Source organism: Ptychodera flava, chromosome 4 (assembly GCF_041260155.1).
Source record: "Ptychodera flava strain L36383 chromosome 4, AS_Pfla_20210202, whole genome shotgun sequence".
Taxonomy (NCBI): Eukaryota; Metazoa; Hemichordata; class Enteropneusta; family Ptychoderidae; genus Ptychodera; species Ptychodera flava.
This window is the reverse complement of record NC_091931.1, coordinates 44813302-44840331: the sequence shown is the minus strand read 5'-3', so window position 1 is coordinate 44840331 and position 27030 is coordinate 44813302. Positions and strand designations below refer to the sequence as shown.

Here is a 27030-nt window from a genome sequence, read left to right as displayed (position 1 = left end):
ATTGGACCAAAGTCTACAATAATGGCCAAAACCTTAGATCAAAACTCTACATTTATTTCTGCAAACTGATTAGTCGAAATGCATATTTACTGTCAGTGGGTCAAAAGCAGCTTTATGAACATATTTTTGTACAATTTCTACATGAAGTGAAAAGGGTGTGTCAAAACTGAGTTTCATATATGTGGTATACCCTTGAGTTGATTTGTGTTCTTACACCTCTCTTCCAGGGAATGTTTGGATATACCGCTCCTATGAACCAGACTATGAGGATAAGAGTTCGGATTCCTATTGCTCAGAACCGTTGTATAAGTTTGCTTTTTGGCTGACTAACGCCACCTACATCATGCTTGTACTGTGCTGCTGTTGTCTGTGCTGTGCTGCAGGATGTACTGCTGTCAAGACGAAGTAATCACACACTATAGACACTATAGACTGATTCTCAGTTTACCCAGGATGCACCTCTTTCATCACATGCTTTGTTTTAATCTCCAGTGGTGTTTCAGAAATGGAGACAAGTGCATGTTCATTGGTAGAAACTGTTGTCATGGATTCAATGCGTCATGGTAGGACCTAGCAACTATTGTCACGGACACTGGTCATGACGAGACCAAGCAACCGTTGCCTTGGACAGTGTCCTTGGTGTGACCTAGTGACCATTGCCATGGAAACTGTCCAAGGTTTGACGTAGCAACGATCCTGATGGACAACGTCCATGGTGGGAATTTCAATTATTTCCATGGACACTTATCATGATGAGACGTACAGCATTAGTAATTATTGTCATATGCACTGTTGTTAAGTTGTGGGTCTAGGAACTATTTTGTCATGAACTTGTGCATGATGCGACTTTAAAAAATATATTGCCATCGGTACTGTGTATGGTCAGATCTACCAAATCAACTGCTAACATGTTAATTGTGAGACACAGCAACAGTTACACATGTAGGTCCACAACAAAACAAACCAGATCGTTTACTTATCTTGGTCTGAGAAGCTAACATCTGTTTGTTCAACCACCAGCTTGTGGTTTAATAGTCAAATGAATATGTGAAATTAAGTAAGGGCTTTCATGAGATATTGACTCAGTGATTCTTCAAAGAATTCCAAACAAGCTTTTATTTTTTTTCTAAACCAAATAAGAAGGAAAGAACTAGTAATGTGGCTACACAGAGTATCAGCCTGTATACTAATGACAATTATTATTTCATGAATTTCATAACACTTAATAAATTAACTAAATTACTAATTTTATAGTTATGCAGTCAGCTGATATCATTAAGAAAGATTATGAACAGTGAGTGCAATTCACAAAGCCATTTCATTTGCTTTGTCTAAATATTGTACAAACTATGACTTTTTTGGTGCATCCCATGTATCGTACATGTACATGTACATACACATTGCATATATATGTATTATGTATGTACACCCATTGCATGTATCATGCATGTACACTCTGCATCTATTGTGCATATACAGTCAGATTATCAAAGCTGTGGATGTTTTCTATTGAAGTCAGGATTACATTTTAAAAACAGGCATTCAGACTTCAGACAGCCACAGTCCACATGACTATTTAGATCTCAATAATCTGTCAATATCTGTCAATATCTTGTGTCCCATTCATTGATTTCCTACACTCAGCAACTCTCCAAAAATCAACATTCATGATTTTCATATTTTTGACGGTGTGCTCTCCAATTTATATTACCATCACTATCAGTACAACTCAATCACTATTCTATTGGCACACTCATACAATTAACCTCAATTTACATATTTGTGAATTATGATTCAATCAGCACCTTTCATGGAATCAAAACATTTTTGTTTGAAACATTCCTCTTCTTTATAGGGATCTCAGTATTGCAAAATATATGATGCAATTTCAAATTTTCATATACTGCTTGGTGTAATTTCAGTTTCTAATTTGCTGAATTATTCTAACTATTTGAAAATCTCGGTGCAGTTCTTGTGATATTCTGTTAAGGCTCACATACTTTGGTGTACACAGAGCACTCATGGGTGAATTCTATTACAGCTCTTACTGTCTATGTAATATGTAATATGAGGCTGATGTAAGAAGAAAGGTGTGCCAGTAAACATCCCATAGAAAAATGTGTCACTGCAAGGCAGTAGATTTACATCAGACCTTAGAGGCTGGCAGGAATAATTGTCAAGATTCAATGCTGACAAACTCTTTTTGGAGTGTAGTATTGTACCATTCCAGACTTCAAAAACCAAAACCTGATAAATGATTAAACTTAAATTGAAATAAATTTCAGTTTTTCTCTGTGAGAATGTCACCAATTACACTGTGACAATAAATGTGTAAATTGATTTTTTCTATTCAAAAGAAGCTATATCTATCAACTTACAGCGTTGTGTTTTCTATTGCTGCATATATTTATCTTTTTCTATATAATAAGTCCTGTGGATGAAGTATGTAAAAAATACATAAAACATTTTCATGACCAATAGCTGGATTTTCTCAGCTGAAAATGTTCTTTCTTTCGCTGCAGTTTTGTAAAATTTGACGTGGGTTAAAAGTTTACAGTATAATGGACTATACGACGCAGTGCAATTTCTAGATTTTAGTGGTAAAACAGAGCACTGCTTGTCATGAAAAATTAATCCAATGCAATTGTGTCTGTAGTACAAACACATACTGTACAAATATTATTATAGACCAAACATACATGACGTCATTTCAACAAAGGTCAGTCATGTGACTTTAAATTTCTCAGTAATATTCCATCTTTAACCTTGAATAATGCTTAAAATTTCTTCACATTAGGTGCAATTTCACACTACTTTTAGGAAATTACAACTACACCATCATTTTAGCATCCAGTAGCTGTTGTAGACAGGCTAGAATTTAGCTCCATTGGAGAGCTGAAAGTGGTATACATGTATATCATAGCTGATATCAAAATGAAAATAAGATTTGCTGATATCATTGGAGGGATTTGGGATCCAGCATCCCTTCAACACCCTTCAATTGTCATTAATTTAAAAATAATCTAGTCTATCTTTGAAAGGGTTTCATGAAGTAGTGTGATGTCAAGGCATTGAGGATTGTGGGAATATTTCAGCACAACTCTGTTTTAAAATTTCTTCAACAAGTGAATGGTACTTGGTCTGTATTTGAGTACATTTAACTGTAAATGCGATGTTTCATTACATTTTCACCAGTAATGGTTGGCTTATGTAGACTTTGGGGTTTAAGTAGTGGGAGCAGTACTTCTAGTACTATGATCAATGTCTGGTTTGTTCAAATACTTGTGTCTTTCCAAGTGAGGGAGTTGAGGGCGCTAGAATCAAAGGACTTATACTTTGACTTGATATTTGAAATAAAAAACTGCCATTTGTAAATTGACTAGGAGTACTGAAAACTTGTAAATCAGGATTTTGTGTATTGTATTCTACACAACGTTGTGCTCATACACAATAAATGTGCAATCGTTAAAATTGTGGTATACCATATTTAAGTGAACTTTCTCGTGATCCAACATGTTTGGATTTACTTTGATATATTTTGACAGGCAGTAGTTGAGGGTGTGTTTGATTTTTCAATGAGAATGTGTACTAAATAGTAATATTTATTGTGTCAAAAGGTGTAATTACCATGTGCAGAACTGTAAAGTTGATTTTATATGATGAAGTGTGGATCATATTACAAAAAGAATCAAAGATGTGATATATTAACAGAGACTGACCAGCTGATGAACTATTTTATGTTGATATTATTTATTATAAGTTTGAACTCTTTGTTTGTTCTTTCTTTTCGGTGACCTGAATCATAAAATTCAACCAAACCTGACTGTTTTCCTTGTTAGGATTTGAAGAGGAGTAAAGCCAATGTTGATTGGTCTACTGATATCAGTCATGTGACTGGAAGTCTTGTACAACTTGTGCTTGTCTTCCAATACCCTTGTTTTGTGGTAATGAAACCAAATATTTCTGGATGCTATGGTGTTTCATTAACTTGAAACGGTATATCTTATCCTTACAAGATCATGAGAACATAAAGGAGAGCAATTATCTCTGCATAAAACAGTTATTGTCCTCATTGTGTATTCACTATTAAATAGTGATAAGTCCTATCAGTAACGTGGTGGACTTCGTGCGCACTGCGTGCAATGGTGAGAAGACCCTCTTTGGGCTTTTGATGACAGGAGTCCTGCATCGTGTGAGAATAAACAAGTGTACATGTAATCAAAATTGGATTACAAAAGCTGCCAGCGAATGTTAATATGGTGTGTACAGACAGTCTGGTTTGGTAGAATCTTTCATTTGTGTTGAATCTGAATATTATATTGTACAATTGTAATACTTTTTTATAATTCAAATGAGTTGATATGAAAATAATTGTTATGGGATGGGTGACTTTCACAATATGAAGTGATGTGCATATTCTAAGGGAATAGGGTTTACATGGTGTACGGTTACGTAACAAAAATTTGAATATTTTGTAAAACTACAAACTCTATACATCAATAGCTATGCATTAAAAACCTGCTAAATACATTACTTTGTCTGTCATATTTTACTAAATTCGTGGAACCCATCTCTCTCTCTCTCTCTCTCTCTCTCTCCTCCTCCTCTCTCTCTCTCTCTCTCTCTCTCTCTCTCTCTCATTTCCCTTAAAGCTCTTTGTTGATGTCAATAATCTGATTTTATCTGACTTGAGCATACGTTTTTTGACCTCAGTTGACCTATTGTGGCCTGAGCTAGCCTATCCTTCCCCGGCTGGGCAGACGTGTTTTATCATTTTCACTTTTAAATAGCAGACAAGTTACTCGAAAGATTAGTTTTTATCGGAGCAGAAATGCACAATATTAAAATGGAAATCGGAATATAAAGTGCAGAAAAACTGTAACTTTAAAAATGAATATTTCCTTGTAGGAATTCTCTCAACTTATACCTTCAAATTAGTTACATCATGACCATGAATTCAAATCACCAGTTAAAGAATTCAACATTTTGAACTTCATTAACCTGCAAAGAGTGATTTTTGGAATAGTACCATCAAATCATAGAGAGTACTGCGAAGACGTTTTTTCCAGTATTGTTAAAAAGTTTGTAGATAGTAATTAATGATTTTTATCGACTTTCAAGTACTTCGGCTTCGCTGAAAATACAACTTCCCATTTACGACTTTACTTTGCAAACGTCGTGGAACGAGTTCTTTTGTCACATTAAGTTAACGTTTCAAACGGATATTTGGGAGAACAGAACGAAAAGTGACTGTCGTAATTGTACATTTTATCAGGAAGACACGCAAGCTTCTATCAAGCTTTGTATACCGACGATGTTTACTTAACTGACTGAATCTTACACAATGATTTTCTAGAATCAACATTTTTATTCACCGCTGATTTATCACAAATTGATGTCGCACTGCCAACAGTCAGTTTTTTAAAGTTCTTAAAACAAGTGTCCATCAAATCATGGATTTAAAAGAAAAATGGGAAAGCATGCGTACATTTTGTATAAACAGTTTAGAGTGAGTTTGTGATGGCCTTCAGTCAAATGATGTGATAACATAGTATTCGTATGACGTCACGCTTGTCGTCACGGACACAAAAAGAGATGCGCACTGAAGACAGTGACAGGGGTATGTGATGCCTAATGTGTTCCCAACTTCACTTCACTTTTATAGGCCTTGCAGTTGATAACACTTCGGAGGGTTAATTCAGGCGTACAGTAGGGTCATGTTTTAGCTAAGCTTAATAGGTCATGTTTTTGGCTGTGTTTTTGTATGCCAATACGGTTACTAACTGGTCGAAAATGTTTAAACAGTAGTTTGAACTAGAAATGAGCAGACTTATGACAGAGGCGACATGAAGGCAATCCATCACAGTTTAGCATCATATCGTAACGACAGGCACCACTAATCCTGGCATTATAATCTTCCAAACATTAGGTTACTGCAACAGTATTCTGAGATAAAATGATATTACGAATCAAGTATAATTTCTTTACTTCCATAGTAAATATAGCGGGCAATTTCTCCAAAAGTATTGTTCATAGTTTTGATATCCTCAGGGTTGTGTTCGATGCCATGGTAATGGTAAGCTAACTGAATGACATGCATGTGAGACCAGTCCGTTTTATATCCGTGTTTCCAAAGTCTTCCCATGTCCCACCAGTCGGTCCAGTCTGGCCGTGTTAAACGCGTTGGTTCGATGTTTATGAGATCAATATTAGCAGATGCTATTTCATAGGGTAGAATCTTTGAGTTGTAGTAAAGACGCGTCTGGTCGTAATATTCGTACGAATCGTAAATAAGCTTCATGAACTTTGCCTTTGGAGCTGACATCACGACTCCATTACTCAAGCCCAACACATCCAATCCCATGGTGCATTCGTATCGTCGGAGAGGATTAACATTTTTGACAATTATTGCATCTGTGTCAAGATAAACTCCTCCGTATTCCAGCAAAATGTTGACTTTAGTGATGTCACATCTGTGTCGCACGTCAATTACAGGTTTCCCGAAGGTTTCCGACGGCTGATCTCGGTGTAACACTTCCAAAGTTGGGCCAGTCATTTCTCGAACAATGTCCCACCACTCTCCCCTTGGTTCTGAATCACAGTGGAAGACAATTTTCTCGGCGTTTTGGATGGCCATGGCGCTTTTTACGCTTAGAAAGTGGTGGAATTTAAATTCCTCTGACGTGAACCAAATGTAATGGACAATGTTAGGTACAAGCAGGGGATCGCTTTCTTTTGGTTTGGACGGCCAATGCATAGTCTGAAGAGTCGAGTCACCGAAGTAGGCCAGCCTAGCCAATTCACCAAAAGTTGTATTAAGATACTTAATTTCATATTCTGTGTATTCCTTGTCATAAAAATCGTAGTGCAATTTCAACGCATAATTGTTCGAATGGTCGATATTACCGAAAAATATATTCTGTGATTTATCTTCAACTCCAATGTGATCTAGACGACGAAATCCTCCATTTTCAACGTACACAGATTTTGAATAATTGCGAATAAGATCTTCAGGCATTCTATCAGTACCGATGGTTTCGTTGTAGCATTTGAAACACTCGAGCCACTTTGTTAGAAACGTTGCATTTTGCCGAGCGAGCATGATTCCTGGATTGAGACCAAAGGATTCTCGAGCAATAACAAAGTCATACTGACGAAGGATATCAAAGGACTTCAAAACTATCACGTCATTGTCCACGTAAATCCCACCATGCTCTGAGAGAGTCTGAATTCTCGCCAGAATCGATTGATCACGTGGTGACTTTATCACTTTGCCGTGTATTTGTGTTGGCGGCTGCGCAATAACTAGTTCAACTCCTGCAACTTCTAAAGCTTCAAACCAATAATGCCGCGAGTTCGGTCCACTACGCTCCGAAATTACATCTGAATCAGTATGCAGAAATATTTTATCTGGTTTCAAAAATCTTCTTACACTTAAAATGCTGAGGAGATGGTGCAATTTAAACACCTTTTCACCAAACCAGATGTAATGAACAATATTTGGAATTACAATTTTGTCGTGAGATTTCGCCATCTCTCTTGTGCTTCTTTGAAAGACTTCTCTCGGTTTAGTTACTGACAAAGCCCTTATTCTTTGTAGAAGTTCCATTGTTTCGCTGCTTTGAAGGATGTTTATGATTTCGTAGTTGATTAGGAACCAAATTGGGACGACCACAAATAAAAGAATGACTACAATTTTAAGTGTTCGTCTTCTTCGTCCAGACAAGAGTGCCATGTTTATTCTGTAAAACAAAATTATCAGCTCTTCGTTATGTTTTAAACGGTATTTGAACTGAATCTGGTTCAAATGTTGTGAGTGATTTATTTAAATCCTAAATTATAACAATTGAAAGGGACAAAGCGTTTAGATACGAGGCACTTCATCGATTATCGTCGTTCTGGTGTCTTAAACTGAAATGAACCCTTTGCAACATCAAGGTTTCTGCCGAGTAACATCGCGTTTCATGTGAGCTCAAGAGGGCGCTATTCAATAGGGCACGGCAACAGGAACTATATCGAATGTTCAGAATGCCACCGTGTTGATCCAGATAAGTTTACCTCCACAAGCCGAAAAATGTATCTAACTCCATGAAATAGACATGAAGTGGATGATACGGTATGATGTATACTCACCGAACCAACGTGGGTTTTGGACGGATTTTCAGAGTTGATCCGCACACATCAACTTTGGCCAATAGAATACAACACTGACGCTGGCGTTCAGACTTCTTGTTCAGTCCTTAGAAAGAACCTGAAATTTCTGGTCAGCCGTTCTCATGGTTTACAATTAAGTCAGTGTTATCACCCTTCAGAAGCAATAAAATGCATTCATTTCAGTCACTACTGCTTCGTAAAATCGTCCGCAGCAACTGATCAATAGTAGCGTTCCCTCAGTGGCTCCTGTCGGGGTCAATTATTCATCTGTCCTAACTCGTTCGTTCGGTAATCTTTGACCTTTTCGAGATTGTGATTTGATTTCAAATCAGCTGTTCTGTTTAACTGATAACCCTAAACTACCGATAGCTTGAATTGAACGGCGGCCTCTATGAGACTTTTATTGCAAATCAACTGTTTTGCCGTACCGATAAACTGCATGTACCGTGAATAATGTGACCTCTGTTGTGATAAGGCATAGGTTGAACTCTAACTCATATGCCTCATGCATTGACAACGTACCTTTCCACCTTTGCAATATCACAGTCACCTGTTGTCTATTCCGCTTTGCGTCTATATGTGCCCTATAGACGTGTGTACATATGCTTCTCAGGCACATGTACACACGTCTATGGGGCGCATATAGACGCAGAGCGGAATAGACCACAGGTGACTGTGGCAATATTAATGAACTGCGGTGAACATCTTTTTCATGTTTTACACCAGATCAAACTTACAGGAGGAAACTTTTTTCGAACTGCAGCAAGTAAAGAAGTATGACGTGAATGTGAAGAAGATTTTACTTGAAATTATGACCACACAGCAATGACCACACAGCAACGAGAGGTTGACAATGTCGATAGGGATGCCATGCAAAAGTCCTTTATTAAAGAAATGTTATTACAAAATTCTCAAGGTATAGAAAAAGTCCTTCTCCACAAAATGGTAATTCTTGAAAGAAAGTAGATGCAGACAGACTCGAGCAATAACCAGCAAATTCGAAAGCTGTACTATTTGAATTATTAGTCATTTACCTTAATTATACCTTTTCTCCGGCAAACGTAGGTGGCAATATAAATGTGCTTTTACAGTAGCAATTATGGTCACGTGGTCCTGAAAACCCACGTTGACACGCGGCCATTGTTCATCGAAAGCAGAGTAGAAAATCTTCCTTCGAAAATGCCAATGACCCATATCCTTATACATGCGAATTTGTATTAAAATATATTGACTGATCAGAAATAAAATTGCAAATGCCTTGTTCCGGCCCGTCTGTTGGCAAGATATTTCAATGTTTTCACATCCACCTATTCTACTCTTGTGTTGTAAGTCTAACACCTGGCCCACCCCCTCCCCGACACACTTTGAAAATTGTATTCAAATACATTCCATATGTGGTGTTTACGTCCACCCTAAAAGAATGTTTTCACCAAGATAACGTTGAAATTATTTGATCTTGTCAATAACTTCATTATTCGTGATTAAGTCTGTTTATCGTTGTTTAGATGTCTGTATTTCTCACGCCCCTTTCTCGGCTTCTTTTGATTTCACAGCCACATTTTCTAAATCAACCACTTTTTCTTTCTCAGTTGAATCTTTCTCAGCGTCTAGCACGACCTCTTCTACCACTGCGTCTTTCCTTTCGTCTTTCTTTTCCATTGGATGTTTTACTTTGCGTATGTAGTATTCATCTTTCTCTCTTCCATTTCTTTCAGTGGAGAGTTTTTCACGTTTTTGTCTTTTGATCTTAGAATATGTTCATGACCGTCGTCTCTTTCAAAGCCTTTGTGAAACTCGTCTATGTTGATACTTTCTTTGATCGTGTCCTTCGATCCAAAGTAAACAAATCGCGCTATTTCTCCGAAGGTGGTGTCCATCTGCAGAATATCTTCAGGTTGGTAAGTTTTATCGTGATTAATCCACTTCAGTTGGACACACAGCATGTGTGACCAGTCCCTCTTGCCATTTTCCCGCCACAACCTTCCCATATCGAACCAATCCGTCCAGTCCGGTCGCGTCAACCGAATTTCTTCAATGTTCAGGCTATCCGGATGGTCATTGCCAATGCGATACGGCTCCATGGCAGAATTAAAGTGGTCTTCAGCATCGTTAAAGAAGTGATATGAATCATAGTAGTAACGAAGGAATTCTGCACCCTTTTCTGCCAGCATCACTCCATTATTAAGGCCGTATACGTCCAATCCCATGGTGAATGGGAAGTGTCTGATGGCATCCAGACTTCGAACGATGAGCGTGTCTTCCTCGATGAAAATCCCGCCATACTGGAGCAAGACTTGCAATCGGGCAACGTCTGATCTGTAATGAACCTTTGGTAAAGCTCGACCAAAAACTTCTGTTGGCTGCTCCAGACGAGTTACGTTTAATTTGGAGCCGGCAATTTTTTTAGCTTTCTCCCACCATACACCGGTTGGCGTAGCATCTGTGTGAAACATAATTTTCTCTGCCTTCTGTATGTGGAGGGCGCTTTTTATGCTGAGGAAGTGATGGAAGTGGAAATCGTGGCGACCAAACCAGACGTAATGAATAATGTTGGGAACAAGAAGGTTTCGAATGATATTTGGCGGCCAATCTCGTCGTATCGAAGGCGTTCCATAGTATGCCAGTCGTGCAAGCTCTCCAAAAGTGGTGTTGATATACTTCACCTTCATTTCTGTCTCTTCCAGAAAGTAAAGATCGTAGTAGAGTTTGAGGGCGTAATTCTGGTAATGGTCGATCCGTCCGAAGAAAATATTGTCCTCATGGTTGTCGGATTGCAATGCATCCAAACGTCTGAATTTTTTGGGTTCAACGTGGACAGTTTCTGGATACAGAGCAGCAATTCCGTAGAAACTTCCTTCAGGGGAAAACGAATCAGTGCCGTACATTCTGAACTCATTCAACAGGTGGGCAAGAAAACTGACATTGCCCTTACTCAGCATAATACCTGTATTGAGACCGCTGTTCTCTCGACCAATCACAAACTCGTATATCATCAGTGGAGAAAAGGAATTGATAACGATGACGTCATCGTCGAGGTAGATGCCGCCATATCTCTTTAAAATTTGAATGCGGGAATGGAAATGCTGCGTTTTTGGATCCAAGGTGATATTATTTATTTGTTCTGTTGGTTGAAAACGGACCGGAGTAAAGCCAGGGATTTCTCTCGCCTGTTTCCACAATCTACCACTCTCTACACCTTCCCTGAAGTCCATGTTGTCTGAATCAACCATAATGTCAACGTTCGTGTGGAAAAGTATTTTGTCCGGTTTTAAAATCCTCTTTGCACTCGCAATGCTGACTAAGTGATGGAATTTAAACGCTTTCTGGCCCAACCAAACATAGTGAACAGTATTTGGTACGACAGGTTCCTCATAGGGTTTGAGCACGCCCGCCTGATATATATTTAAACGCCTGGTTTCACCTGCTTCTTGTAGATGCCGTGTATTGTCTCTGTTGATTTCCTTAGCAACAGCTTTGTCCTTGTTCACTTTGTCATCATTTGATAACCTGTCAGCGAGTAGAAAAAGTCCAAGGGCCATCAATGCGACAAGGATCAAGCCTTTCCATAGTCCTGAAGTTCTTGATTCGACCATCCTGATGTTGATTTCTGCAATAAAGACGAAGACATGTTTCTTAGTGAGGTATATGAAAATGTTATTGATATGATGCACTGCCATCCGTTCCCGATTAAAGCAGCAACCTTGAAATTTCATAATCGTATGATATATATTGGATACATTCTGAACTTGAAATCAGGAAGGAAAATGTATTTAAAATTGCAACAGTCACACTATCACGTGTAAAGGAAAGGTCATATGTGGCAAAATAAATCTTGTCATTGACGTTATTTCTGAAATCAATTGCAACAAATTTAAACAGATTGCTAGATGATGTAGCCTAGGCGATGAGAATGAATGATACATTCCACAGAAAATATTACTTTTGGAAGTATTTCGAAGTATGCATAATGACATGTCAGCGAGACTCCATGGACAGATGTGCATTATGCATTCACAGATTATCAAGCTGGCGATTTGCAAGGTCAGAGCGGATGCTATGACGTCACGGCTTGTCTGTGATTACCACCGATCAAATACATATCTTCTACATTGTTCTTATCTTTTCTTTCCGTACATTTGACGATGTCGCCGTTGTGGCCATGATAATGCTTCACGTACCCGCTACTCCGAAACGAACGATGAAAGCGATCGTCTTTGAACTAATGCAGATATCACGGTCTTTTCACGAACAAATCTGAAGATACAGTGATTCAGTGTTTTGCTTCGCTATCGAATACTGTTAAACAAGTCTTACGTATACGTCACGTAGTGGGATCACTCTTTGTTGATCAAATCCGCCGTGATTTCATAAACAGCTAACAATGAAGCATACGTCGACACACATAAATTAAATGTACAACACACACATTACACACTTTTCAAATTACATTGCGGACAAGGACAAGGCTGCCGGTGCATTTGGTATCGGCACGTTCTGTAGCATGTTCATAGAGGCAAAGTCAACATTCCCCTTCATCTTATTGAAAGCTTACCTTTGTACCACTACCTGAACATTCTATGATCTGTTTTCGCTGGAGTTGACTTCGGTGGATTTAGTCCCAACTATATACTGCTCTACTCAACACAACATGGCGCGTTTCTATACGCGTTTACCTTTCTGATCGTTTAGTTTATCATTAACCGACTTGTGACCTCGAACAATTATTAACTTTTAAACCATACTTGTTGCTGACATTCTATAATATCGTATGAGGTGATCGTAAAGACACTCGACCAGGCCACACTTACGTTTGTTTTGTCCCTTTATGCTGTAGCGAAAAGAGGACTAGCATTCGCAGACACATCAAAGATTAAGCTTACAGGCAGTGGGGTAGTGGCCATGAGATATTGAAAGTCGTGGGATATTTTCATACGGAAGATGGGGAAGGGGAGTACATGTAAGAACTTGACGAGTGATGTCTTGTATGTTTTAAACGCCAGATCCTGAGAAGTATGATTTTGCTAACAGAATATTATGTAGACTGCCTTCACTCAGCTGTCGGGACACACACAATCCATGGCACGGCACCTACCTCAGTTGGCAGCACCTCTAAACTACGTCAAGTAGGCCCGAGAAACAGGAGAGACTGTTCGTATAAGTATTTTGCCAACCAGAAACATTAAGAACAGAAGTTGTACGTATAAGAAATATTATTGTGTGTGGGTGTGTTTCTATTTGTCCGTTCGTCTGTACTTCCATGGAGCTAGAAACGGACAGTTTCTAGCTCCATGGTACGTCCCTGTACGCGGGAGCCTTGTCTGACGTCTCCGTTTGTGTCTGTGTGTCCGCAGCTAGCGGACGACACTATATCGTCGTCCGCTGCATTACGTGTAGAAGTGAGTTATCTGTAGTTTGCTATACTACAAGTGCGTATTGTTCTGTAATGGTGATAATGCGACGATCATTTTCACTTTGAATTTAAGTATGCTGTAACTCACCTTAAAAATCGGATATCAGACGGTTTTGGCTATGATCTGTACAGGCAAGCCAGCTTCCTGTGTGCCCATAAGATGTCATAAACGGGGTAACCACGAGGGTTTACCACTATGTTCGCGTTATCAGAAGAGGATAGGCCTATTGAGTATAATCGGGGATTTCGCTGTAAGGCATGGATCTATTAAAGACTGATTGGAATGTCCGTTTGTTAGAAGGTGACACAGTTGAATCCACCATTCTATCAGAAGAACTCAATGACCGCCAACTGTTCAAGGTTTCATCGGGGTGTTTACAAGAACAGTTTCCGATTGTATGCAAATTTCAAAGTTGTTTTCCACTGATATGTCAGTGCAGCGGCTAGACGCAGGGTGAGTGTGGATGTATAAATCCTGGGTCACACGCAGTTTCCAGCTATCGTAGCGAACAGCTTGGCAACTTTTCCAGAATGATAGTATTGATATGAATAATGATAAACAAAGAGTCTCAATATAGTTTCTGCTTGGATGTAGCATCCATGTTTTCTGTTACAGTGGAATATACATTCAACAAATACAATTCTCACCTTTTCCCGATATGCGCTTATAAAGGTAACATGTGATTATGAAAATCTCAAAAAATACCATCTTCTCTTCTACCATGTGTCTTTGGACGGGAATAACATCTTCGACGACATTTTCGGAATTTGGACCACAGGCCCTATAAGCTCTATTTTATTAACACTAAGTTTGGTACTCATTGACAATTACAGTTTATCAGGAAGAGGCAAATCACGGTATTAATAGTAAGCCAAACACGTGGAAGCCGCTTTCTTGAGAGCTTTCCGTTGCTGAAACAATGCATCGTCGCATGTTTAAAATCGTTCAGCTTGTAACCAACCCCCTTACTTTGCGGGGTCATATGACAGTGACAGTGACGAAGTGGCTATTGTATTCAAAGGATCAGCCATAAATCAAGCATATGAATGCCTGTTTATCGCAAGCGACGAAATCTGAGCAAACAGTAATGCTTGCTATATAAACAAGCAACTGTGTACAGTCCCCATTTCTGACCACGATAAAGCCGAGCAACATACTTTTGAAGAACAAACAACCCTCGGGCACTATAAAAACGAATTAAAATTGAAACACATCAAGAGGCAAACACATCATATATCATGAAGGCATACATAGCGGCATCGTCTTTTGCTTTATGTGGACGTGCATGCAGTGGCTGTGATCAGGCTATGTTTCCGTTATCAAGCCTTGAGGAAATAGAAAAGGTCGGTTCCATTAAAAAAATCTGAAAATTAATGCATAATTTTTGAAATGTGAAAAAAGTTTAGGGTTGGGAGTTTTAAATATGGTATGCCAGGTTACCAGAAACACGCATACTTTTTATTTGCTGTAAGACAGTGAACTGGGCCACAGATTATGCAATTTTCTGGCCAATTGATCATGATACCTGACTGAATTAATGTAGAGAACACGGTAGCCGCACTATCATTCTAGCTTATAGCACTCTGATCTTAGCCCGGCTCAACGATGAGTATAGATTTACACGCTCACACGACATAGCAATGCAACTGATGCAGCTTGTACTTTTCGACGTTTGAACTTTTACCGATAAATGAACCCTGAGTCGATATAGAACACGCCACTTTACAATTACCAGGTCGACAATTGAAATCAGCATATCCGTCCATTCATTGCTGACACTGACAATCACGTGTTAACAGCATGGACTTCAAAACTTGCATTGTATGTCTATTAGTGTTAACTAGTGATTAGCTGGTGACGGGTTCGTGGCTGTCGTAAACAAGATGATAACAATAAATTTCCATCTTGATGTTTTTAAGTCAAGCTGTTTTATTTGCCTTTCAATCTCAAACTTGTTGAAGTTACATGGCTGTTCCACTCAAATAAGTTGCAAAATCCTTCGAAAGGAGCAAACGCACTCGAAGGTTGGTGGAAGGTTGAACGCGAATACTATATCATGACTTCCCAAAAATGTATTTTTGCATTCCTGTAACAAAACACCTATTAAAGTTGGCTTTTTAATATAAGATTTTAAAAATTAAATCCAAAATATACAAACACATCAAAGGAAATGATTTCGGCCATCACTGAATCTTGTTCTACTACTTTTTGAATCGGTAATTTTATTATTTACTTTTATTTGTCAAATGTTAGGAGTTTTTCACACATAAGTTCTGGTGATCCGTAATAGATCAAACGCGCAACTTCACCAAAATTGTCATCGAAACACCGAATCTGTTCCGGGTCGTGTTCGTCTCCATGATAACTGTAGATCCAATGGATAGCGTATACGTGCGACCAGTCAAGTTTGCCTTCGTGGCGCCATATTCTCCGCATATCCCACCAGTCTGTCCAGTGCGGTCGAGACAATCCCGTTGTTTCGATGTGAATATGGTCTGGATTTTCAGCTGATAATCGGTACGGTTCCATCACGGAGTTCCAGTTCCACTGAGCATCATCGAAGAACTTGTACGAATTATAGTAAACATTCAAGAAAGTCGAATTTGGAGCTGACAAGATTATTCCATTATTAAGACCGACGATTTCCATCCCCATCGAGTACGGATATTTCAATAAAGGTTCTAAATTTTTGGTGATTATAGTATCAGAATCGAGATAGATCCCACCATATTTCAATAAAATTTGCATACGTGAAATATCAGATTTGTGAGGAATATTACCAACGCTGCGGCCAAATACATCGTTAGGCTGATCACAATGGACTATCTCGAGTAAGGGACCTGCAATTCGCTTAAATTCTTCCCACCAAAATCCGCCGGGCTCCGCATCTGTATGAAATAGGATGCGATCTGCTTTCTGGATGTGAACTGTGCTTTTGGCACCGAGGAAGTGGTGGAACTTGAACTCGTGAGGAGTGAACCAGACATAGTGAATGATGTTGGGAACAACATTCTTGGCTCCCTTGGGCGGATGCCAGTTTGTTGTCGAATATGAAGGACTGGCATAGTATGATAATCGAGCCAAAGCACCGAAGGACGAGCGTAGGGATTTAATCTGCTCGGGGTTATATTCTTTCTCCATCAGTCCGTAATAAAGTTTGACTGCATAGTTATCACTGTGATCGATACCACCATGGAATAAATTACCCCAATCATCGGGACCTTTCCAAGCATCCCGACGACGAAATCCAAATTCCTCAATGTGTACAAGTTCTGGATAATCCATAGCAACGTCGAATAATGCATCTTCTGGATCGAAGTGACCTGACTGGCTATTGTGAGCGTATTGGTACCAATGTTCTAGGAATGGCGCCCGGGGCCGAGCTAAAATAACGCCAGTACTCAATCCAAAATCTTCCCTGCCTATAACAAAATCATAGTAACGTAAAGTTTCAAATGATTTCAAAGCGATGACGTCAATATCTAAATAGATTCCCCCATGATCACGTAACATTTCAATCATAACCGCCAATCGCAGGTAATTTTTATTTTTGTAGTCTTGTTCTCTGTTGTATTTTGGCCCCTCCCACGGAACGACTTTGAAATTAGGAATCAGTTTTGTCTCTTTCCAATATTGTTCTGAAGCTTCGTCACCATGTTTTCCCATGTCTTGAATGTTCGTGTGGAACCATATCGTCTCGGGTCGTATGTGCCGAAATGCTGCTTTTAGCGCCAGCAGGTGATGGAATCGAAATGGTTTTTCTTCCAGCCATATAAAATGAACCACTTTCGGCACCACTGCACTTTGACCCTGCTGCAGGCGCTCTTGCTTCATTTTGTCATTGAACGGGCGCCTGGGACGAGCCTGTGCCCCACCAACGAAGTCGATGTGTTTTTCAGATTCTTCATACTGGGGTTCACGAGTACGGCTAACGTGGCGGAAGAGAATGGTTACAACACCCACTGCTAGGAGAATAAGTAAGAGCCGAATTCCCCGGATGATAAGCCTTCTACTTGCCATGGCAACTGGAACTAGACTGAAATCAACAAGAAGGAAAAATGTCACGTTGAAGAAGAACGATATCATTCAAAATAGTTTCACGATTTTGGAAAGTCAAACGGGTTATGTGAGCAAATAGTCTAGGCTAAAATTACCCATGTAATGCATAATTGTATGACACTTTCAAGATCCAGTACTAAAGGTAGTAAGATTTACCTGGAAAAGGTTCAAGGAATGCCCTTTTTCTCATCTACCACGAGATATCCGAACCTTCCCATTACCTGTCTGATGCAAAAATGATGTCCCATGAGGATGAAAAGAGCGAAGTTGCTCTCATTCTATGTAGTAAAGTCACAGAACCGGTAAATTTTGCTCATCTTTTTCATAGTTATGATGTACTTGACCGGGTCTCGCGCTCGGAGTATATATAGTATATATATATATATATATATATATATATATATATATATATATATATATATATATATATATATATATATATATATTATCGGGCATGTTTCTTGTATAACACTCAATTGACATAACATAAACTTTTTTAAAACCCACACTTTGTGTTAAACAGCTTCACACAGCGATAAAACAAGCGTATCCGACATGCAATGATGATCTCCTGCTGACCCAGTATCTGACCTCGATTTGCAAGGTCATGCACGTGCGCTGATCGTGTTTACTGTACTCCTATACTTGCCTCTCTTTAGACAATGAGTATTCCGAGTTAAACATTAACGCGTGACTTGTTTACTCTGACCTTATGTTATTTCATGTCAACGATTTCAAGCGGACGCACAGACACCATCATACATCAAAGCATGGCATGATTTGGGAAAAAAAGTCTTGCAAACTAAAAACCGGTCAATAGAAAGACAATGTCAAGCAACAAAAATGATAATAACGAAAATAAATTGTAAATAAGATTGAGTTATGGCCAAAAGTCTAAATTTCTTGTTCAGGGGTAATCACGGAAGTCAGTATACAATTGCTCTAAGTCCAAGGGACCGTGTTCTGACTGTTCACCACCAAATATAAACTTTGTTAGATTTTTTCTTAAAGCTGACGTCCTCATAAGTTTATGAGTTCATACAAGGACATGTTGAATGAAATTCATGGCACTTTTGCAATGCAGTGTCGCACATCTTAGGGAACACATCTATAACGCTTACAGTAACGCTTGCAAGCCTGCCCTTGACCTTGGATTTAGCTTGAAATTTACCCCGTCGTTTGGAACTATCGTACCAAGCTTTAGAGATAACCATTTCTGTGTTGCAAATAACCGAGTTTTTACAGACCATTGTGTACTTACTTTTGAATAAGTGGCTCTATTTGATACTACACACGTAGCCCTTCTTGTAATTTTCGACGAACACCCCGCGTTACAGCAAAGGTTCTGCATATGATGACCAAAGGAGATACAATCCAGTGAAGCGACGTGACATTTCCAATATTCCGACGTGGTCCCTTGAAGACTAGTTTCACTCCCACATTGGTGGAGTGCTTGCTTTTTCACCCATTTGCTTCACATCGGTTACATTTGATCGCGTGCACGGATGGTGTACCTGTTGGTGCCAGCTAGCAGTTGGATTTACAACTTTTCTGGGGGCTCCTAACTCCCTAAGTGAATTGATATAGTAGGGGCATTGTGTCTTGGAAAGGCGCTCCAACTCCAGTAAAGGCAACAGCCATGCTAACAGCCTCTGAGGACGATGCAGTATCTGACAGGTCGGGGGGGGGGGGGGCGTCACACTGCAATATAGTATACTTGAGACCCCAGAGAAACGTTTTCTCTACGTACAGCCTATGAATATAGTCTGTTCAAAGTAGGGGAGACAATTAAGTCTCTTGTAACGGTCGCCAGAGTACCATACCCGGGGTACCATAGCTGCTCAATACCGCCCACTACGTGTAGGTGCAAGAAAGAAAGGACTTTCGTTTAACCAGATAGTGGAAGATCTATTTGTGATAGTCATCTGAGAATGCGTGAGGTCTAGAGGGCGATAACGGTTGAAAAGGTAGCGCAAAGCTATGGTTTTCCCGACTTGTAAACCACGAATATAATCAATTTCGATATCAAATTGATCTCTCTGACTTATCCCAGTAAATGTCATTCCCACCACAACATGGTGAACGACGACAAACACTAGTTTACATATGAATCAGTGGTGGCTTGAGAAGAGAAACCCTTTGTTAGGATTGGTCCTTTATAAACATTCGCACCTGGGTGTATTAATTTTCTTTACACGTGGATAGTTTTCCATTTCATTTGAGTCGAAGCTCTCGTGAAGGATGGGCGTGGCGCACTTCTTTGATTTTCGGATGGCGAATGCGACAGTAAAATTGAGCGGTATGTTTCTCAATTTGACATTTCCCACTTTGATACATATACCGTCTGTATAGGACAAGACTTGCAGGAAGATATTAAGAAAGAACAAGAACTGTCAGATATCAACTTATAACTAAATCGCCAGTGAAAAGTAATGAACTATGTACACTCGTACCCACTCTTACTGCAGATATGGAAGCAAGTAAGTCATGTTTTGGCAGTATTGTTTTGTCGAAGTTGAAGCTCGAGTTTCGAAAGACTATAACGACTCTACAGGTAATGGTACTTGTATTTGTGTAGAGCATGGTTTTAAAATTTTAGCCATAGTCTATAAACATATGCTCAGTCAGTGATTACCCATAATTCTTCATGATCTGTATATATTTAGATGATCACCCACTGAAGCAAATTTCTTGTGTACACAGAACAGCTTGGTCTGACAGCATCGTTTTGATGATTTTGTCTTTCTTATTTCCTACTTTGAATAATGAGAAGATCAACCCCTTTTCCACAGAGGAAATAGCATTGTTGTAATTTTGTCAACTGATATTTTCGACAGCCATACACAATATTTTCAAGGAAACTAAGGGAATAAATTGCATCTGTGTTGGCAAAAGAAAGTGTATTGATTTTTTCAATGTTCATGACAAAGGAAATTTGCATGTCTGACAGGTGGTATGATGAGACCATCTTAGTTGCTGATAACTTTACCTTGAAAAGTGTACAATGTTTAGCAGCTAAAAACATCGGCTTCTTATTCAATTTACTCTTGTATTTAACACATCCATAATTTTGGAACAAACTGTTAACAAATAGTCTTAAAATTGAATTCAACGTTTCAAATTGTTGGGAAATTAATAAAATTGAATTGGACTTGAGCAAACAAAGTCCGAGTTCACAAATCGTGCAGCTTTGTGAGTAATTTCACTTAGGCCTACTGTGACGTGCACCGTGGATGCTACACAATCTGTAATTTGCACAACATGTCTTTACGCGAGTAATTGATTTGCACAACTTATATGCAGAATAGTAAACCCCCATATATTTAAATCAGTAAACCTAACATTTTTGATATACTAATATATTCATAAAAGTGTCAGTATGGTCTGATTATTTATCAGTTCAGTGATTATTTTCGTTTCATATTTATTATTTTTTTATCGCAGAAAAGAAGCAGAATACCAGACTTGACGTTTGACACTAGCCGAAAATCCACTCAGCGTCATATTTTCCGACAGTTGAGAGAAGCCAGACAAAAACTACAGATATTTTTCACCGCTGAAGAGAACATCAAAAGACAACTCAGTAGAAGCACTGGAAAGATTCTCAGAAACACAGAAAGTGCCCAGAAATCAACAAGTTAGACTTAAGGCATAGATTGCAGACGAAAAACCAGACCCCAACTTGAATGGCAGTCTCTTGAGAGGTATCGTGGGAACAAGTTTGTTACTTTACTTTCCAACGATCTGCCGGTACACCTAAGCAACACGAGGCAGAACCAAGAACACTGCCGACAAAAAGCTGCAGTAAGAAATAGACAGAACCACGGTCCCTCCACAACGGGGGACATTGAGAGCATCAACGTTACTGACAAGAATATAGCAAAGCCGGAGCTCCGTCTCACCGAACCGTGAAGAGCAAAGCGGCGAGCAAGAGGCAGCGTCGATGATGAATGTTATAGACAAGTCTATACTCCTATAAAAACTAAACCAAACCGCCGCTTTGAGGAGAGCCACACACTCAAAAAGGAGAACTTAAGTGGCATCAGAAATACAAACACTCAGCCAACGACGGAAAAGAACAAAACGAAGAAAAACAGAAAGATAAAACAATAACAGATAAAATGTAACAAAGAAAAAAAACATTAAAGAAACAGCAGCTCAGAAAAAATTCAAATTTTTCATCAAATCTTATGTACGTACAATTTAACAGAAATTCAGAAATAACAGCACTGAGCAATGCTTTAGAACTTGATTTGAAAATCTCCAACAAGAAAGCAGTTTCTGAATGATGCAAACAACTTCGTTCGTATATTACGAGCGTGTCATGTGAGACAATCTAAAATAAGCCCATTGAAGATAAATTCAGACTGAACGAAATCAAGATCAAACCTATACTGAAAGTTCCGTCGCTCGAGGACACTCCCTACGCTCCCCCTCAGCATAGAGAGCGCCCTCGAGCGACGGATCTTCCAGTCTAGATCAAACCATTCGACAAAGGAAGAGTCCTCTCCATCGTTGATAAGAAAAGATTACATTATAGAGTGCGAAAGACAGCCGAGCAACAAACAATGCTACATGCAACGAATAGCTGATAACTCTGACAAAATCAGAGCAGAAGAACTCAATTTGGCCTCAGAAATGCACGATAAAAAGTGTATTGGTGTTGATACATACAAATACCTTGATCCTATACAAAAAAGAATATATGGACCCACAATGTTATCTATTACCTAAAGTACACAAAACTCCGCCGCCCGATGCAACATTTGTAGGAAGGCCAATTATAAGTGGCTGTTCTAGTCATACACATAACATCTCTGGATTCTTGGATCACTACAGCTCTCTTTCACCTCCATGATCAAACCGATCGTCACCAAATAAGGGAACGAGCACAATTGACGGCAGGGGGGCTTGAAGAGAAAATATGTGGTGCATATATTTTTTACAGACCCCCCTAACACCAGCAAAAATTTAATGGCCTCCCCATCACCGGCAACAAAATTTTTGTGCCACCTCCCCAAAAAGGAAAGATAACATAGGTACAAAGTTGTACACATATACATAATCCTTATAACTTTTAATATATGCATAGTGAAAACAACGTAACATTCTTACATTCTTGATATAAATAATAAACAAATAAATATATAAATAATAAACAAACAAAATAACAAATGTTCAAGCTTTACTACTTGTAACACCTACAGCTACTTTTCAGTATTGTGTTGTGCTATTTTAATCTCAAAGAATAATGAAATTACCAAATACCTTATAAACAATCTACAAGTTCATTCAGTGCTGTTATAACCAGTTTCAATAGTAACCAGTTTCAACCTAGCCTCTGTATCATTACCAACCATTATTATTGTTGACAAATGAAGTCAATTTTCAATAATAATATTGCTCATTTTAAACATAACTGAATTGTGAGATTTAAGACTTGGTATTTCATCATGCTACAAGAAGTTTAACAAGGAACTCCAGCTTAAACAAGGAACAAAAATGCTGAAAAATATTCTCTGTCTGTCATGGTGTAAAAAATTTGGTGGCCTACCCTTACCTCCCCTGGAATTTTCATGGCCCACCCCAAGAACACACTTTTTTTCGTGGCCCCCCCCCCCCAATTTCTCTTTCGCCCCCTGCCGTTAATTGTGCTCGGTCCCTAAGAAACATACGAGACTTCACGGACTTTGTACAGAAAATCAAGAGATTTCGAGTTCCGAATGATACAATTCTCGTCACACTTGACGTTGTGTCTATGTACAGGCGAACACTATGCGCGATGAAGCGATCAAACTAGTCGGCAAAGTATAACCATGGAGGTCTCCCTTTCTACCTCCATGGTATAACCCGGAGCTGCAGAACGTGTATACAATAAAAAGCCACCACATAGTATATATTAACCATGTTATAACTATCACTCTTACTCGACCGCAACACGTTCAAATTCGACAAATTCTATCAACAAATTTATGCTCAGTTGGGCTCTCCATCAACCTAGAAATAGTCGACATTTCACTCTATGACCTACACCTGAAAATCACCCAAATACCTCTCAGATTGGGAGAAGACATTTCATGATCTTTCATGGAACACAACATGAAATAACTGATTTCCTTGCTACAATCAGTAAGCTACACCCGACATTCGAGTTTTCATATGAAAGTTCAACGCAAGAGGTAACATTTCTAGTCATTTTCAAGAGCCAAAGATAGAGCAGCAATGAAATTCTTGACATCAGAACATGTACAAACACAACAGATACATTCCAATTCCTACACACAGACTCGTGTCACCTTACACCACATTCAAAAGAGTTATCAAAGGCGAAACATTAAGATAACTGCTGAACATGTAACAATAAGGCCCGGAAGACTTCAACAGAACAGTAAACTAAGAGAACGAGGGTACAACAAAAATGAAATATCTGAAATGACAAACAAAATCGTGAAGACCGAAATCAACTGTTCGAAGGCAGACAGAATTTGACAAACAAGAACAAAACACTATAGTTTTCAAAACAGCATGCAGCCCATATATCAAAACAAGTCGCATAAAACAGCACTGCTAAAAAATTGGAATAAAGTCGAGAAAGATGAAATACTGAAAACATTCTTTCTTAAAATGATAATCGCATACAAAAGAAACAATAACATAAAAGAGATATTAGTGAAGGCAAGACCAATCGAACAAACGAACGACAACGATCGCGATGCAGTAACAGTGTCAAGCCTTACCAAACAAACGAACGGCAACGATGCAGTAACAGTGTCAAGCCTTACCGAACAAAACCCTATATACATTCTAACAACGCTGTTAGAAGAGCAAAACAATCAAACGTGAATTTAAACATATATTTAAGCGACTTATGAAGGAACTACTCATGCTTCCGAAACAACAACGTTAAAAGATCACAGTGTCTCATACAAAACCCTTCATCTCGCCATGGCTAATTTCTCACACCAGATAGCAGACGCATAACGCAGTACACAACATGAACTGAACTAATACACAACCATGCAGACCATGCCTAAAAACATTAAAACACACAATTCGTGGAGCCACTGTCCTTTATTTTACTTTACAATGAAAGCAAGAGTACGACGAAATTACGTTGACATCAATTGGCTGAATATATATATATATATATATATATATATATATATATATATATATATATAATATATATATATATCTGTGCCAAGTTCAGAGTTGCCATAAAGCCATTATGGTGATAACCGGGAGGGCACATTGTATACATTTTGTGTGTATATATATATATATATATATATATATATATATATATATATATATATATATATATATATATATATATATATATATATATATATATATATATATATACAAAACTTGTTTGTATCTTCTCAGAGGGGTAAAGTGCTCGATGCAGGGATGCAGAGCAATATTACAATAAATATGAGATCACATCAAGTATGTTTGGTACCTATTACTCGAGTTTCACGCATACACGCGATCGTCAGATAGGTAGATTTTATTGTGTGAAATTTGCTTCAGGTGCTTACATATAAGTGTCAGGTTGGGTCAAACCATTTGGTGTTGTGGGTTGGATTGAAATTTGACAAGTAAAATTTGTTTTCGTGTCGGCACTTTGAGACCAACTCGGAACGCTTGTTTAAAAGGCTAGATTTATCTGCATTGATTATGAATAGCTTCTCTGTAAGGCAAAGGTTGCATTTCTTTGACACATTTGAGTAACTACTTGCTTTTGATAGGATTGACCATGATATATTAAATGGTTTGTCCTGAGATTTCAAGTGACAGACATATTTTGACAATTCTGTGCTGTTGGCGTATGCCTTACTTAGTAAGGCATACGCCAACAGCACAGAATTGTCAAAATATGTCTGTCACTTGAAATCTCAGGACAAACCATTTAATATATCATGGTCAATCCTATCAAAAGCAAGTAGTTACTCAAATGTGTCAAAGAAATGCAACCTTTGCCTTACAGAGAAGCTATTCATAATCAATGCAGATAAATCTAGCCTTTTAAACAAGCGTTCCGAGTTGGTCTCAAAGTGCCGACACGAAAACAAATTTTACTTGTCAAATTTCAATCCAACCCACAACACCAAATGGTTTGACCCAACCTGACACTTATATGTAAGCACCTGAAGCAAATTTCACACAATAAAATCTACCTATCTGACGATCGCGTGTATGCGTGAAACTCGAGTAATAGGTACCAAACATACTTGATGTGATCTCATATTTATTGTATATATATATATATATATATATATATATATATATATATATATATATATATATATATATATACATACACACATACATACACACACACACACACACATACACACACACACACACACACAAATCTGCCATATTGAAGCAAAAGAGAGTGTAATGCCAGGACATTGGTCTAAATCGTCGGCATTGTCACATAGAACCGTACGTTTACTCAAACATTCATGTACACGTAGTAGGCATGTTTATCGTACGAAGATAAAAATCTCATATAAACTAAAAGTATTACAGAATACAGTATAGAATGGAATGGCACCCGTCGGTATGCTGTTGCATTTGCAGGTACCAAATAGAGTACACTACATACAGTGATTGCACGATCATCAAGTCGGATAAAGGAGCGTGTCGGGGCCTGAGGACGTGTATGCGCTGGCGACATCAGTCATCATTGTCATAGCAAGGAATGATCGGATAATTCGTCTTTCGTCAAATCCGTGGTATATCGCTGTGATACCGGCTTTTTAGCAATCACATGAAATGAACTTTTGACCGAGCGGTGGCAGTAGACCGTCGAGTGACACTTCTCTGCTAGTTTTCTACGTCTTGCTTTAGACCTTATCTGAGACTAATGCCGCCCCGTGAAAATAAAATGTTAACAATGAGAATTTAGAAATTTCAAAAAGAACCTGAAGAAACCGACGTGATTGATCGAACAGGAATAACACCTTCCCGAAGAAATAATCAACGCGTATGCATTTAGCTAACTTTCTTTTACTGTCTACAGAGATAAGTACAGACGAAGGTATTGGAACTCGGGAAAATACGTCAACAACTCATAAGCGCCAGCCAGTATATCCTGGATTGTATGATTTTAGGGAAAATCAGCATTCGGTGCCTTTGAACAAAATCTTTCCCGGCGCTATCGGCAAGAGTTAAAACGTGACGAAATGATGTATAAAGGAAAGAAATTATAATACATCAGCAAGTACCTGTTGGCATTTCTCTTGTTTGTGCGCCCTTGTAATGACATCTTATAACGCCAAATCTTTTCATGTTTTCGGTGCATCCCTCAGGCGCCATGTTATAATGCTGTCTAATGTATTCTCTGCCCGCCCCAATAGCAACATTTTGGCGGAATTTCATTTAATTCCTCTGC

The 27030-nt window shown here is 38.7% G+C and overlaps 3 protein-coding genes across 8 annotated transcripts in view; 1 reads left to right on the top strand and 2 right to left on the bottom strand.

Annotated features, from left to right (window-relative positions):
- LOC139131927 (transmembrane protein 272-like) overlaps nt 1-4530 on the top strand; it is a 64809-nt gene extending 60279 nt beyond the window's left edge. For all 3 annotated transcript variants that reach the window (XM_070698245.1, XM_070698243.1, XM_070698244.1), the window contains exon 6: nt 228-4530. In XM_070698245.1, coding sequence (XP_070554346.1) covers nt 228-409 — 182 coding nt within the window. In that variant the 3' untranslated portion in view covers nt 410-4530. The remainder of the gene's footprint in view (nt 1-227) is intronic.
- On the bottom strand, nt 3660-8444 carry LOC139131923 (uncharacterized). Its single transcript, XM_070698237.1, has 2 exons — nt 8134-8444; nt 3660-7742 (listed from the first exon to the last, which is right to left on the bottom strand). The coding sequence occupies exon 2, from the start codon at nt 7733-7735 to the stop codon at nt 5963-5965; it is 1773 nt and encodes a 590-aa protein (XP_070554338.1). The 5' UTR covers nt 7736-7742; nt 8134-8444; the 3' UTR covers nt 3660-5962.
- A 557-nt stretch (nt 8445-9001) lies between these two features.
- Nucleotides 9002-19459, bottom strand: LOC139131922 (uncharacterized). 4 transcript variants are annotated; one of them, XM_070698235.1, is made up of 2 exons: nt 18886-19177; nt 9002-11761 (listed from the first exon to the last, which is right to left on the bottom strand). In XM_070698235.1, exon 2 carries the CDS (start codon nt 11745-11747, stop codon nt 9822-9824), a length of 1926 nt encoding a protein of 641 aa, XP_070554336.1. In that variant the 5' UTR covers nt 11748-11761; nt 18886-19177; the 3' UTR covers nt 9002-9821. The 4 variants fall into 4 exon arrangements, with proteins under 4 accessions (XP_070554336.1, XP_070554334.1, XP_070554335.1 ...); XM_070698233.1 differs by lacking the exon at nt 18886-19177 and adding an exon at nt 13653-13964; XM_070698234.1 differs by lacking the exon at nt 18886-19177 and adding an exon at nt 12707-12846.
- Nucleotides 19460-27030: the final 7571 nt, after the last annotated feature.

Excerpts from the sequence above, each read along its gene's own strand:
- LOC139131923 (XM_070698237.1), bottom strand. The coding sequence starts at position 7,735 with ATGGCACTCTTGTCTGGACGAAGAAGACGAACACTTAAAATTGTAGTC.
- LOC139131922 (XM_070698235.1), bottom strand. The coding sequence starts at position 11,747 with ATGGTCGAATCAAGAACTTCAGGACTATGGAAAGGCTTGATCCTTGTC.